Below are 12118 nucleotides of genomic sequence, written 5' to 3'. Positions count from 1 at the left end.
CTAGTTTTGCTCTTAGCTGTTTGGTTTTGGAAGGAAATGCACTTATGATTTCTTGTGACCTGAAGTTCTTTTGCCTACCGATGTTGAACGCACTTATTGTAAGTCGCTTTGGTTAAAAGCGTCTGCAAAATGACCGTAATGTAATGTAATGGATTCTCAAGAATGAATGAGAGATTGGAGAGTTTTAGAAGATTCAACAGGAAGTTTACTAACAATAATGTTAAAAAAAAAAAAAAAAAAAAGAAAGCTTATTCCACTTCCAAATTAGGGGAACTCATTTTTAAGTCAACAAGGAAACTTGCATTTTTAGATTCACCAAGTCAAGTTACTTTCCTGGTCAGAAAGAATCCCCGAGTTATACCAAACTGCTCATTTCTGTCACACCCAATGGGGTGAAAAGATTAAGTTTGAGAATTCATCCCCAGACTCACAGCTCATTTTTTAGAGGTTTGTCTTTTGTGTCTCATGTCATCACCTACTCTACAATTACAACACAACTGCTTGTTTGTGCCAAACTATGTCCCATTCCTTGTTGCTTATGTCAGAGTGTAAACCCTGGACAAGATAAATTCTCTCTCTGGCCAACCCAAAAGACTAAATAGGCACAGATGGTGTGCATTAGTAACAAGTTCCTTAGCCTTCGGCCAGATCTAGTACTTCAACTTAAAACTCTGTCTTTATTCTCAAATGGTAGATTAGCACAACGTTAATTTGACAATAGCAGAGTTTTGCACAAAAACAGCTCACTCGTTGTGAGGTTTCACAGTGAATTAGTTAGAATATTAAGACTTGCTTTTGGGCCAAATAAATACCAGGAGCCTCTTACCTTTTACACCTCCATTCATAATTAGAAAAGGGAAGAAAAGGTGAAGGAAAACATGTACTTAGCTGACCTGCGGAAGTCCTTGCTGTCAGAAAAAAAAAAACTTTTAAAAGAGCATTGTGGCAGAAATGTCTTGTGACATTTTTTATCCGGCAAAGCGTTTGCTTTCATTATAAGACCACGTGAAATCACCTCGTTGAGGTAAGTATTGCATCATTCCCTCCATAGACTCTGAAAGGGAAAACTCGGCTCCACATTCTACTGTTTGTAGTGAGAAGTAATTCAGATTGTATGTAACAGGCTGCAGTCGACTCATTTTTTCCGACGGCTTCAGCGCCGCTGCGCGCACACACACACATTTCCATACACACACATTTCCATACACAAACTGCTCTATCGCTGTTGTGTCTCGGCAAGGTAAGATCTTTTGTGCACATTATATCAACCTTAGCGCCTAACAGACATGTAGGGATTGTTGCTTGTTTAGGTGAAGGTGTGTGAATGTGTTTAACTGAATGTGCCAATATGAACATGATGATTTTCAGCAGTTATCGCGAGTTTGCAGTTGTTCCATGGTGGCAAACCACGAAAGACGCTATTGAATTCAAAGTAACTCGGTACAAATAAAACACGACTGTATGTTTTTTTTTTTTTTATGACTCAGCCTATAACTGAAACCACACTATAATTCACGGCTTATTTAATGGACAAATATGTGGAAACATAGCTTGGATGAATAGTTGAGTGTCGTTCTTTGTTGCTCGTTCTTTTAAACGTGGCATACCTGTATTGTTATTTTTGATGTGAATGACAGAGATAACAATAAAGTCTCACTGTATTTTCTCGTTATCCAGAACAAAATCTTTTTTCAACTTAGTTCTTCGAACTTGGCTTGTTTTTAACTTCAATTATTTATGTCTATTTTAAAAGATTATCACTGACAATGCTCATTTCTTCTTCCTAACATCCCTCTTAGAAGGCAAGGTTTTGTTGCAGTGCAACAACAGCTTTGTGACAGTCAAATTAATGTTTGGCAAAGGTTGCCTATCAAAACGCCAGCAAGTCTCACTGAGTGTGATCCTTCCTGTTTCAGCCACTTTGAAGATGCCCTGGTGGACCATGAGCAGGGCCTGGCTCTGCTTATTCCTGCTGGGTTTCTGCTCCCTAGCAGAGAATGCAGAACCAGCAGGTCCTCTTCCTACTCTTCCACACCAGCAAGCATCAGGGGAGCAAGACCTAGAGGACTGGGAATGGGGTTCTGGATCACCTCTTCTGCACCTGCTGCACAGCTTCCCTGCTGATAGCCCCTTTGTAACGGAGTCCCCTGAAAAACCAGTCAACTGCAGCCAGCGTTTCTGGTTGCCACCATCCTCTCCGATCTGCTGGGAAAACATTGCAGGGCCCGAGGAATTTGCCAAGTCCCGTCTGCTTGTTCTGCAGAACAGGGCTGCCCTGCAGGCCGTGTCCACCTCCAGCGGGGTAGAGGAGGAAGAAATCTCTTACAACCATCAGGCCAGAGAAGAGGTGGAGGGAATCCGCTCAGACCACAAGGAAATGGTAGAGACAGTGCAAACCATGGAGACCGTGTTTGTTTCTCTGAAGGAGAAGAGGAAAGAGGGGAACGATCAGGGGGTCCTCAGAAGGTAAGAAAATCTAATTTATTTCTTTATCATGTCAGTGGAAGAAAACCTAATGAATGGTAGAGAAATAACATATTTATCTAAAAAAAACAGATAACAGGTCCTTCCTTCCTTCCTCCTAAGTTACATAGCTCCTTCTCTTTCTCCCGAGCGATCCTTCTGTTTTTAAATTATGGCTGATCCAGAGCCTTGTTGTTTCGGACCAAAGGTAAGATATTTATGCACAGTACACAAGGAGAGATGTACCTATAAAAGTATATTTTTGGGCCAACTGAAACATCTGCAGACATACAGGAGCTGGTAGACAACACATCTACAGGTGGGTTCATTACAAGTGCCTGCAGATCATCCTCTTCATTTTTTATGGGTCCCATTCTTCAGTAATTTATTCTGCATCAACCGTTGCATCAAAGTGACAAAGGTGCAGTCTCCCAGCTCCTTTCGATCCCTTCTTTGATGATGTCGAAAACTTGTTTGCATTTAACATACTTGTAGGGGCAGCTGTCACCTAAGAGGAAGATTAAAACCACAATTCCTATTGGCAGATTGGACTCCGTGGTTCTTGTGCATGCGTGCTAATAACTAAGTGCAGATGCACAAGAACCTTAGTGGTTATAGGTAATGATTTATTGAAGGCATCTGCACCTCCATGTTTATCGATTTAAAAAGGCTATTGTGTACCTTATGCATTGATTGGTTAGCAATGTAGACCGATAGACTATTGTCTGGTATAAGAAGTCAAGGCTATATCTCTGCTGGGATCATTATTTTTCCTACAGCTAAAACCAGTGAAATGTTGTGTCTAAATGTAGTGCAGTTAACATCCGTTACAAAAGATGTACTTTTTAACCATTTCTACACGTCTTCACTGGTGACCATAGTTGTTGTTTAAGCAACATTTCAATAGAAAAATACTCACTGTGAAAGTGTCGGTGCACAGCAATTTTTTAGGTCTCCGGAGTTTTCCTGACGGCATGCTTTTCATCGTTGTTTTATTGAATGTTCAAATGAACTAACGTCGTGAAAAAATACATTTAAAAATCATCCCCAAGGCATGATGGTGACTATCAACATGTGTCTGGTTTTCACCACATATGATGCATGGAACTGTGTCCAGATTTGTTTCTTGATTACCTTTATGACCACTCATCCATGGAAACACTGAAATTTCCGTGGATCGTGCAGAGATCTGTGCCTCAACACAGTCCTGTCTCGTAGGTCTCGGCAATTCTCTCAACCCCATGTTTGTTAGTTTTTTTTTTTTAAACTCAAGTTTTACAACATCCACTGCCAACGTGTTGAATATTTGATTATTTATTAATGATTTCCTGATAAATGACACAGAATAGGGGAGACTCATTCGTGGTCTGAAATTATTATCCTTTTCATGACTATTATTATTATTACGTTTTATTATTATTATTATTATTACGTTATTATTACGTAATTTTACAACAGATTCCCTACTTTGTTGGCAAAAGTTAGTGATCCTGTGACAACACACTTATATATTTCTCACAAATGTCACCACAGGGTCTCTTTAAAAGTTTGTTACAGCAGAAGAATTAAAACAAGAATCCTGTTACTTTAAAAAAAAAAAAAAAAAACAAGGACTACCCCACTTGATTCATCATCTAAGACTTTTCAGATTTGTTGTTGCTCACTTCAGCACTGCGTAGATTTCAGCTACATGCAAGTGCCTGTTAGCATGTTGAGGAACAGCTGTATAAACTTTCCCATCTTTTATCATTTTACTGTAACATGCTAACCTTTGCTAACCAACTGTGGTGTGGGAAATATTTAGATTTATTACTTGAATAAAAGTTTAATGTAGTGTAAAAGTACTGATATAATTATCATCATTAATGCATAAATCACTTGTGAAGTTTTTGGGTCTAGTTTAATTACTGTCTGCATTGTCGCTGTAAAGCTTGATCTATAAAGGTATTGCATACAGTATTTATTTGTATATTTTTACACAACATTCAAAAATCCAACTTTACGAAAGATCTCGCAAGTAAAGCTTGAAAATGACGGTAAATGCAGCTTGACAGACCACGTATATCTGATGCTGAAAACGTACATGTGAACTTTGAGAATCATAAATGTTGGCACAAATGCCATGGCAATCAATTCAGTCGTTGTTAAGATATGTATTCTGGACCAAAGAGGTCTTTTCACAAAATAAATCCTCTGTTGTCGAATTGCTTCCTGGGGATTTCTCTTCAGCCATACTTCTGCAGTCCGTTAGTGAAGTCTGAAATCAAACTGTTTAAACAGTGGTGCAACGCTTAAATGTAGAATATTTGATTTCCTGTTCGAATAAAGCATGTAGTACGTACATAAATACTTGGTTTAGTGCACTTTGCAGAGATTATACACAGCAGCAAGGCAGCTAACTTTCCAGCTGCCCTGGGATCCAAAACTTGATCCAAAGTAGACAGGGGGAGAGCCATAAAATCACTGTTAGTATGGGACTTGGAACTTGTTGCTAACATTGACACAGAAGACCTCCAGACAAGCCGAGTCATTTCAGTTATTTTCCAACAGTCGGGACATCTGGCGGGGATGACGTTCTGGCTCTAAAAGGGTTGTAGAGCATTAGCACTAAACTCAATGCCCCCCCACCACCACCTCCCTCTTCATTGAGATGTGAAAGGGAACACGTGCAAATAAAGCTGTAAACGAGACTGCGTCAGACAGTCATATTTATTTGTGGTTTTTCATCCTTTTACAGTATGAAGGAGCACCTGGCCAATACAAGGGACGCTATAGATGGCCGAGAGCACATGGCAAACCACCTGGAGAGGCAGTTTTCCACTTTAGAGAAGACTCTTCTCAATATGCAATTTCGACTCCGCAAACTCATCCAACAGTGACAAAGGTGGAGACCTCGTATTCAACTGTATTTATCAACAAATCTCTTGTACAATAATGTAGCGCATGCATGCACGTTCATTGTAGTTTTGTAAAATGAGAGCAAAACGTACTTAATATGCACCTTATTACGTCAGCAGCACACCCAACAAAGTAAAATGGTTAAGCTTTAATCAGCAGCGGCGGAGCATGTAGCTGCCTGCAAACATATTCCATGCAGAGATTTCATGGTCACATTTAACCTCTTGTAAAAACGTAACACATTTATGAAGCGTGGAAGGAAACGAGCGGGGTTTCAACACATTTCACATCTGTCTCATAAAGATGGTGATACAAAAGACACTCGGTTAAGAATCAATCTTTATTTTCATATCAAATCTAAACCACAAATTTTCAAATACACGAGGAGGATGCCTTCTAACTTATATACATTTTAAATATTCACGTTAGGTGTGAATTTTTACTTGAAAAGACACAGCACCATCAGTTGCTTTGTAGTTACGCTGGAAAAAGAGGTATTTGTACTTTTGATTAGTTCAAACAGCTTTCAAGTACTTACGAGCTCAAAAAACAACCATATCTTTAAATATGTTTAACTTATAATCAGTAACAGCATTTTAGACTTTGAAATCAACGTTTGACACCATTTCTAAGATCAAGCACTCAATCAATCATGTTTTAAAGGCAGTAGGAAGTCAGGTGCTGAGACATCTGTGCTCCAGCTGTGTGGAATGGACTTCCAGGTACTGGTCGTTCACATGGAGAGAGCCTGCGAACGCCTGCAGGCTGTTAAGAGGGAACATTTCACTCCTGGTCCATGCAAAACGTGCATGAAATTTAAGACACTGCTACCAGAAAAAAAAAAAAAACCCTCAGGCTGTCTAAGTTTAGTGTCCAAATGCAAATTCATACTGAACTCATTCATTAGCTACAGCAGTATGTTAGCCAAACACAAAAATATTGTCTATGTACAGAACAGATCAAGAAACCTGAGGTGTCACCGAGTTTCAGTGCAACAACGTTTTATTTCTATCAGCCTATCTTACTAATTTGATGTGCTTTAAGCACTTATTTATCACAAATATTCTTCTAAGACTGTGTTTAATTTGGGTTTGAATTTGATCTCCGAGTCTTCGTTTGATACTCTTGTTTGGGTTTAATCTCAGTTCAGTGTCCTCTAACATGAACTCACTGCGTTTAAAAGAACTGTGAGAGTTCAAAGTGTCTCTTCTGACAGTCACATGGCTCTTCGTGAGAGGTAGGGCACAAAGATATGATAATATCTGCCCAGACTGGAGGGAGGAATTTTCCTTTTTAAAAATCAGCTTTTTCCTCTTGCATTTGCTCCAAAGACTTGAGGTAGTCTCGAGCCAAGATCTTCTTCGGCAAGATATCTGTCAGTATTTAAAGAGGGGAAGAAAAAAAAAAGAAGATTACAGTGCATCCAAGTCATTTCTACTTTTGTAACTTGTCTTCTTTGTATGAAACGTGTAATCCCATCCTCGCCGTTCTGCATATTTTAACAATAAAAATCAACAAGCCACGATCTGCTATGAAACTGATTTTTACAGCTTATGAATAGGTTTCCATGGGTCATACAGTGACGGTTGTGGAAGGTTAATTTGTCTTAGGACAGAGTGTGAAATAAAGTCAGATTTATTGGATTTGTTTAAACTATGCCTGGCCAACTTAATCACAAAGTAAAGATTAGCTTTCGTCAGAGGAAAGAAAATGCACAAAAAAACACTTTGGTAACTTCTTCGGCGACATTAATACAGATAGGAAATGTTACACTTATAGATTTCTTTAAAGTGAATAGAAATGACTGAGCTAAAGGAAAAAGCTTTTAAAACTGGAAGATAAATCAGTAAAGGTAAAATGATGGCGGACAGAGAGATGGTTTATAAAAAGTTATCCATTAATTTTCCCATGTGAGGATGCCGCTTATGGGTAAGATAATGTTTAATCTGGATAGATGAATGTTTGTTAGAGAAGTGTTGGTTTCGCTTTATGTAGTAGCTGAACTGTACTGTATTTTATTGCTAACTGTAACAATATTACAGACTTGCTCATGGCGTTCATTATTATTTTATCTGATTTTTATTTTTTAAGTCTGTCAATAAAATATTTTTTAAAGAATTGGTGATGAATGTACGTCTTTAAATGTTGTGTTCAAGGCATTTAATGATCTACATACCGGGAAAATCTCAAAAATGTCTGTCGAGTTAATTACAACAGAAGAGTTTTCAAACAACGTTATAGTTACAAGTGCCTGAAGGGTGAACATACACGCTCAGACGGGATTTAGGACACTCAGTAAGACCAGCTCAACGGGCTGTGGTCCCTGCAGGTGAGTCAGGGTGTCGGTGGGTCTCACCTGTGAGAAAGTGGAAAGTTTCGGTCTCCTCTGCGGTTTTAGCCAGGTCGCTGTATGACAGAGAGTTGTTTCCCTTCCCAGCGCCGTTGTTAAAGGAAGAGAGAGCCAGGTGCTGGACAAACAGTTCCTTCAACAACACAACACAAGTCAGCAACTCGCAAACGTCCGACTGAAGCAAAAGCAGAAGCCTTTCCCGTTAAATGAACCAGCTAACGATGCTAACCCCGCTAGCAGCAACACATGGAGGAGCTGATAAGCTAGCAACGCAGGGCGAACCGATGATTTACCATGAAAGTGCAGCTTACTGTAGCTTTGGTGGTGAGGAAGAGAGCGTCCTGGTTGATGCTGGAGACATCCGGGGAGCTCTTCATGATCAGCCTCACCCTGGATATCGGCAGGGAGATTGTCTTTTTGGCTCCTGAGGTTTGGTCGTCTTGATCGGGGTTATTTTGAGACATCTTTACGAAGACACGGCGCCAGACAGACCGCCAGCCAAGGGGAACTTCGAGTATTGTTTTGAATGGTGACGCATTCTGTCTTCTTCGTGTTCGACAAGTTGTTTGGCGGCCTTTAACATTGGAGCAGCGCCACCTGCTGGAGTTGGAGCTTAACTATTATTTAACGGCACCGTTTATTCAAATATAACCATCGCATTTTTGGGTAAAAAGCCCAACAAATAGAAAGCGAAATATTACTTTACTATTTGGATTCTGAAAAAAATGTATTATGTTTTACAGAAACACTTTACAACTGCTGCTATTTCTCAGAATAAAATATGAACATTAATGAAGCGAACAAAACGCGTGATTCTACGTTTGACATACGCGTGACATACGTTTTTATCAAGAAAGTGTAGCAACATCCTCAAATAGCTGAATAAACAGAAATAAATCAATATGCTTGAATTTACCCTCACTGCTGGAAAGTAAAGGCCACTTTTTTTTCTGTAATATCTGAATGAACGAAGGAAAAATGCATTTTTGTTGCTCCTGGTGCCTTCGAGACCCACTGAAAATACATATTTTTTTCCCAAAATCAAGCTGGACTCATCTGACCACAGAATGTGTATCCTGTCTGTGTGTAACTGTCTTTCTGTTCAGCTGAGATTAATTTGTGCCAAGAGAGCTCAGCAAAGGGTCACATGCTTCCAGAAGTGGTTTCTAGCCTTGACCTTTACACACAGAGATTTACCCAGACTGACAGAACCTTTCCACAACATAATGTCATAATTATGTTGTCATAGTTTGTCATAATTTAATCCGCTGACAGTAGAGTAATTCAGAACGGTGTTTTATTTTATAAATTATTTTTATATTCTCTCACAACTTTCTTTGAGCATGCTGCTGGCCTTGAGTTGCCGATTTGTTTCTATTTTCTAAATATAATGAGGTTGGTCACTGAAGAGACTGAATATAATTTCCTTTGTTGCCTGCTTGGGTCTGTTAAATAAAGCCTCAAATTAATTAAGTTGAACTGAGTTTTTCTTGAAAAAAAGACCCCCAAATTTTGGAAATAAGGTGTGTACCAGTAAACTCATATCAAGACTGACGCAGTACCCTCCGTGTCGAGTGGTGGCGCTTTACTTTAATGATTTCCCATCTCCCTGACCACAGAAGAAGAATCAATTTCAGACTCCAGTGTAGAAGAAGAACATTGGCGCTTGCAATGGCGAAAATTGGGCTACATAAATAAACAGTACCGGTTGCTATTTATTGTAGCACTAAAACACTGAATGTCTTATATCTCCCCCCTAACTTTTGCAGGCAGAAGATATCAATATCTCTTTTGGTGTATTTTGCTGAAACGTAACCGGTGGAAAATTATAGCGGAACGAGGAGCAGCTTCATCTCATTGTTGAACACATCGGTGTTCATTTTCCTTGCGCTGGCGTCGTTTTTTCCGACCGTAAACGATGCCTCTAGGTTTGAAACCGTGCTGCGCGGTCTGTAAGACGAACTCTTCGTCGATGTGGAAGAAAGGAAACCAGGGAGAAATTTTGTGCAATAACTGCACTGGCAAGAGCAGCTGCGGAGGAGCATCGGGACCCTCGTTGTCCTCAAGCACACAGACCAGCAATGGCGGGGGAAAGCAGGTCAGTCACACCGAAGAGATGCGTCATGAACAAGGTGCTATGGACAAAACAGCTCAGTTTTGTTTCAATTTCAGATACTTGTAATGGAGCGATTTTAACTACTGCAGCAGTTCATAACAGCGCCCCCTAGGCACGACAAGGCAAATGCATTTATATAGCACAGTTTGAGAACAAGGCAATCCAAAGCTATTTGAATGTAACATAAAAAGCATTAAAATGACATTTTAAGAAAACTGAAATAAACTAATGAGAGGTGCAGTGCAGTTAAAGTTATTAGTCAAAGTCCTTCAAAAAAGTTCAATCAATGAAATGCAGTGGAGAACAGGGAAGTCTTCATGGTTCAAGCTAAAAGAAGTGAGAATGACGCAGACTTGCATTTATCTGGAGTTTGTTCCACATACATGGTGCATATAAACGTCTCCGGACAGGTTTGCTTTCTGTCCCAAGGGTAACTTCTAACCCCAGAGACAGAAGCAAACCTTTTCCTGATGACCTCAGAGACCACAAAATCTGAGATGTGCTTTGGCTGAAACCATTTAAAGCTTTATTAACAAACAGCAGGATATTCAAATAAACTATTTGGTGGGCAAGAAGCCAGGGTAGAGACCTCAGGACCGTAGTGATGTGATCCGCTTCTGAATCAGCTGCAGCTGTCTGATTGGAACCTTAGGCAGACCAGTAAATAAACTGTTACAGTAATTTAGTTTACCGAAGAGAAACGCATGGATCAGCTTTTTAAAATCACCCCGACTTATTACTCATTTAATGCGTGAAATATTTCTCAAGTAGTAGCAGGCTGACTTTGTAGCCAACTTGATCTGGTTATTAAAGTTCAGGTCTGACATCACATGAATAAATGTAAGCGTTGATGGCCTCGCTTCCATCACCAGAAGAATACTCGCAGAGAAATGCTTACTTGTGTAACTGCTTCAGCGGCGTGTCTGATGTCCGTCAATATATTTGTTTATAGTCCAAGCAGGAGATCCACAGGAGGTCTGCGCGGCTGCGGAGCACCAAGTACAAAGCTCCCGCCTCTGAGAAAAAAGTATCAACAAAAGGAAAAGGAAGAAGACATATATTTAAACTAAAAAACGTAAGTAACATATGCAGTTAGGTTTTTTTAGGGGGGGAGAATGTTTTTTTCATTACATTTGATCCCTTTGCTATCTTTCCCACAGCCAATCAAAGCACCAGAATCTGTAGCAACAATCATCACATCTGAATCTGTATTTTATAAGGTATTCTGTCCATTCTTGGCAAGCAACGATCGATACTCAACTTTACTGCAGATGATCGTGTTCTAATCTACACATTTTTCTGACAACGTGCGTCCGCAGGGTGTGTACTACCAGACGGGCGATGTGATCAAGGTGACAGATGAGGAGGATGGGAAGCCCTACTATGCTCAGATCCGAGGATTTGTGCAGGACCAGTACTGTGAAAAGAGTGCCGCACTTACATGGCTCATTCCCACTCAGGCCAGCCCAAAAGACCAGTTTGATCCTGGGACGTACATTGTTGGTGAGCAGTTATCCAGATTTTACACTTCTTCTTTCTCAGTGTGATGTGTTTGACTGTTTACAAATCACATGTGTTGCAACAGGTCCAGAGGAGGATCTGCCAAGAAAGATGGAGTACCTGGAGTTTGTGTGCCACGCCCCCTCTGAATATTTCAAGTCACGGAGCTCCCCGTTTCCCACCATCCCCATACGTCCTGAAAAAGGCTACATCTGGACCCACATAGGACCCACACCAGCACTCACCGTCAAAGAGTCTGTCAGTAGCGGCAGTTAACAGGATTTTGATATGGACTTTTTCTGTTGCATGGAAACGGATGAATGTACATTGTGTAATATAACGAAAACAAAGATAGTTGCCAACTGTAGCCACTATTTCAGTTCAAACGTGAGTTGTAATTTGGTACAAGAGAAACTAGATGTTACTACTCTTCAAACAAATTGCTGACACAACTGTATCAGTGCAATAAAAGTTTTTGTATTTGATAATAAATGAAAAATATATGAAAAAAATAAAATAATTATTTTCTCGTATTGGAAAATATACAGAATTAAGTGGAACAAAACCAATCTGATCTAAATTTCTTTTTCTGTTAATGTGGAGTAAAATATGAGGAAACATTTCCAAGAGGGCTTAAAGTTAAGGATGATACATTTCCATAATATTTTAAGCATTTTATGTTTGTGCTTATTTATTTACATTTCTTACATGTTCAAAATGACAGAAATAAAACAGCCTCAGTCAAAGGTTTTGGCTTGATCAATACTGTACCATCAACAGTGGTGCGTGTT

The 12118-nt window shown here is 39.7% G+C and overlaps 3 protein-coding genes across 4 annotated transcripts; 2 read left to right on the top strand and 1 right to left on the bottom strand.

Moving 5' to 3' along the window:
- Positions 1-706: 706 nt before the first annotated feature.
- LOC142367547 (uncharacterized) lies at positions 707-7479 on the top strand. Of its 2 annotated transcripts, none has more exons than XM_075449545.1 (3): positions 707-1024; positions 1917-2466; positions 5201-7479. In XM_075449545.1, the coding sequence occupies exons 2-3, from the start codon at positions 1928-1930 to the stop codon at positions 5340-5342; spliced, it is 681 nt and encodes a 226-aa protein (XP_075305660.1). In that variant the 5' UTR covers positions 707-1024; positions 1917-1927; the 3' UTR covers positions 5343-7479. The 2 variants fall into 2 exon arrangements, with proteins under 2 accessions (XP_075305660.1, XP_075305659.1); XM_075449544.1 differs by lacking the exon at positions 707-1024 and adding an exon at positions 1046-1240.
- Positions 5683-8257, bottom strand: chrac1 (chromatin accessibility complex subunit 1). Its single transcript, XM_075449546.1, has 3 exons — positions 8023-8257; positions 7718-7844; positions 5683-6734 (listed from the first exon to the last, which is right to left on the bottom strand). The coding sequence occupies exons 1-3, from the start codon at positions 8173-8175 to the stop codon at positions 6655-6657; spliced, it is 360 nt and encodes a 119-aa protein (XP_075305661.1). The 5' UTR covers positions 8176-8257; the 3' UTR covers positions 5683-6654.
- A 1075-nt stretch (positions 8258-9332) lies between these two features.
- On the top strand, positions 9333-12059 carry gatad1 (GATA zinc finger domain containing 1). Its single transcript, XM_075449543.1, has 5 exons — positions 9333-9809; positions 10780-10902; positions 10988-11047; positions 11147-11330; positions 11413-12059. The coding sequence occupies exons 1-5, from the start codon at positions 9630-9632 to the stop codon at positions 11601-11603; spliced, it is 738 nt and encodes a 245-aa protein (XP_075305658.1). The 5' UTR covers positions 9333-9629; the 3' UTR covers positions 11604-12059.
- The last annotated feature ends 59 nt before the right edge of the window (positions 12060-12118 follow it).

Source organism: Odontesthes bonariensis, chromosome 18 (genome assembly GCF_027942865.1).
Source record: "Odontesthes bonariensis isolate fOdoBon6 chromosome 18, fOdoBon6.hap1, whole genome shotgun sequence".
NCBI classification, from domain to species: Eukaryota; Metazoa; Chordata; class Actinopteri; order Atheriniformes; family Atherinopsidae; genus Odontesthes; species Odontesthes bonariensis.
Note: the sequence above shows the minus strand (reverse complement) of the source record. Positions and strands in the feature narration are given on the sequence as shown.

Bases quoted from the DNA above. Each gene is read 5' to 3' on its own strand.
- LOC142367547 (XM_075449545.1), top strand. From the start codon at position 1,928: ATGCCCTGGTGGACCATGAGCAGGGCCTGGCTCTGCTTATTCCTGCTG. The intron at 2,467-5,200 runs GTAAGAAAATCT...ATCCTTTTACAG, and splicing joins GATCAGGGGGTCCTCAGAAG to TATGAAGGAGCACCTGGCCA.
- chrac1 (XM_075449546.1), bottom strand. From the start codon at position 8,175: ATGTCTCAAAATAACCCCGATCAAGACGACCAAACCTCAGGAGCCAAA. The intron at 7,845-8,022 runs GTAAGCTGCACT...GTGTTGTTGAAG, and splicing joins TCCTCACCACCAAAGCTACA to GAACTGTTTGTCCAGCACCT. The intron at 6,735-7,717 runs GTGAGACCCACC...AAATACTGACAG, and splicing joins AACTTTCCACTTTCTCACAG to ATATCTTGCCGAAGAAGATC.
- gatad1 (XM_075449543.1), top strand. From the start codon at position 9,630: ATGCCTCTAGGTTTGAAACCGTGCTGCGCGGTCTGTAAGACGAACTCT. The intron at 10,903-10,987 runs GTAAGTAACATA...TCTTTCCCACAG, and splicing joins ATATATTTAAACTAAAAAAC to CCAATCAAAGCACCAGAATC. The intron at 11,331-11,412 runs GTGAGCAGTTAT...GTGTTGCAACAG, and splicing joins TCCTGGGACGTACATTGTTG to GTCCAGAGGAGGATCTGCCA.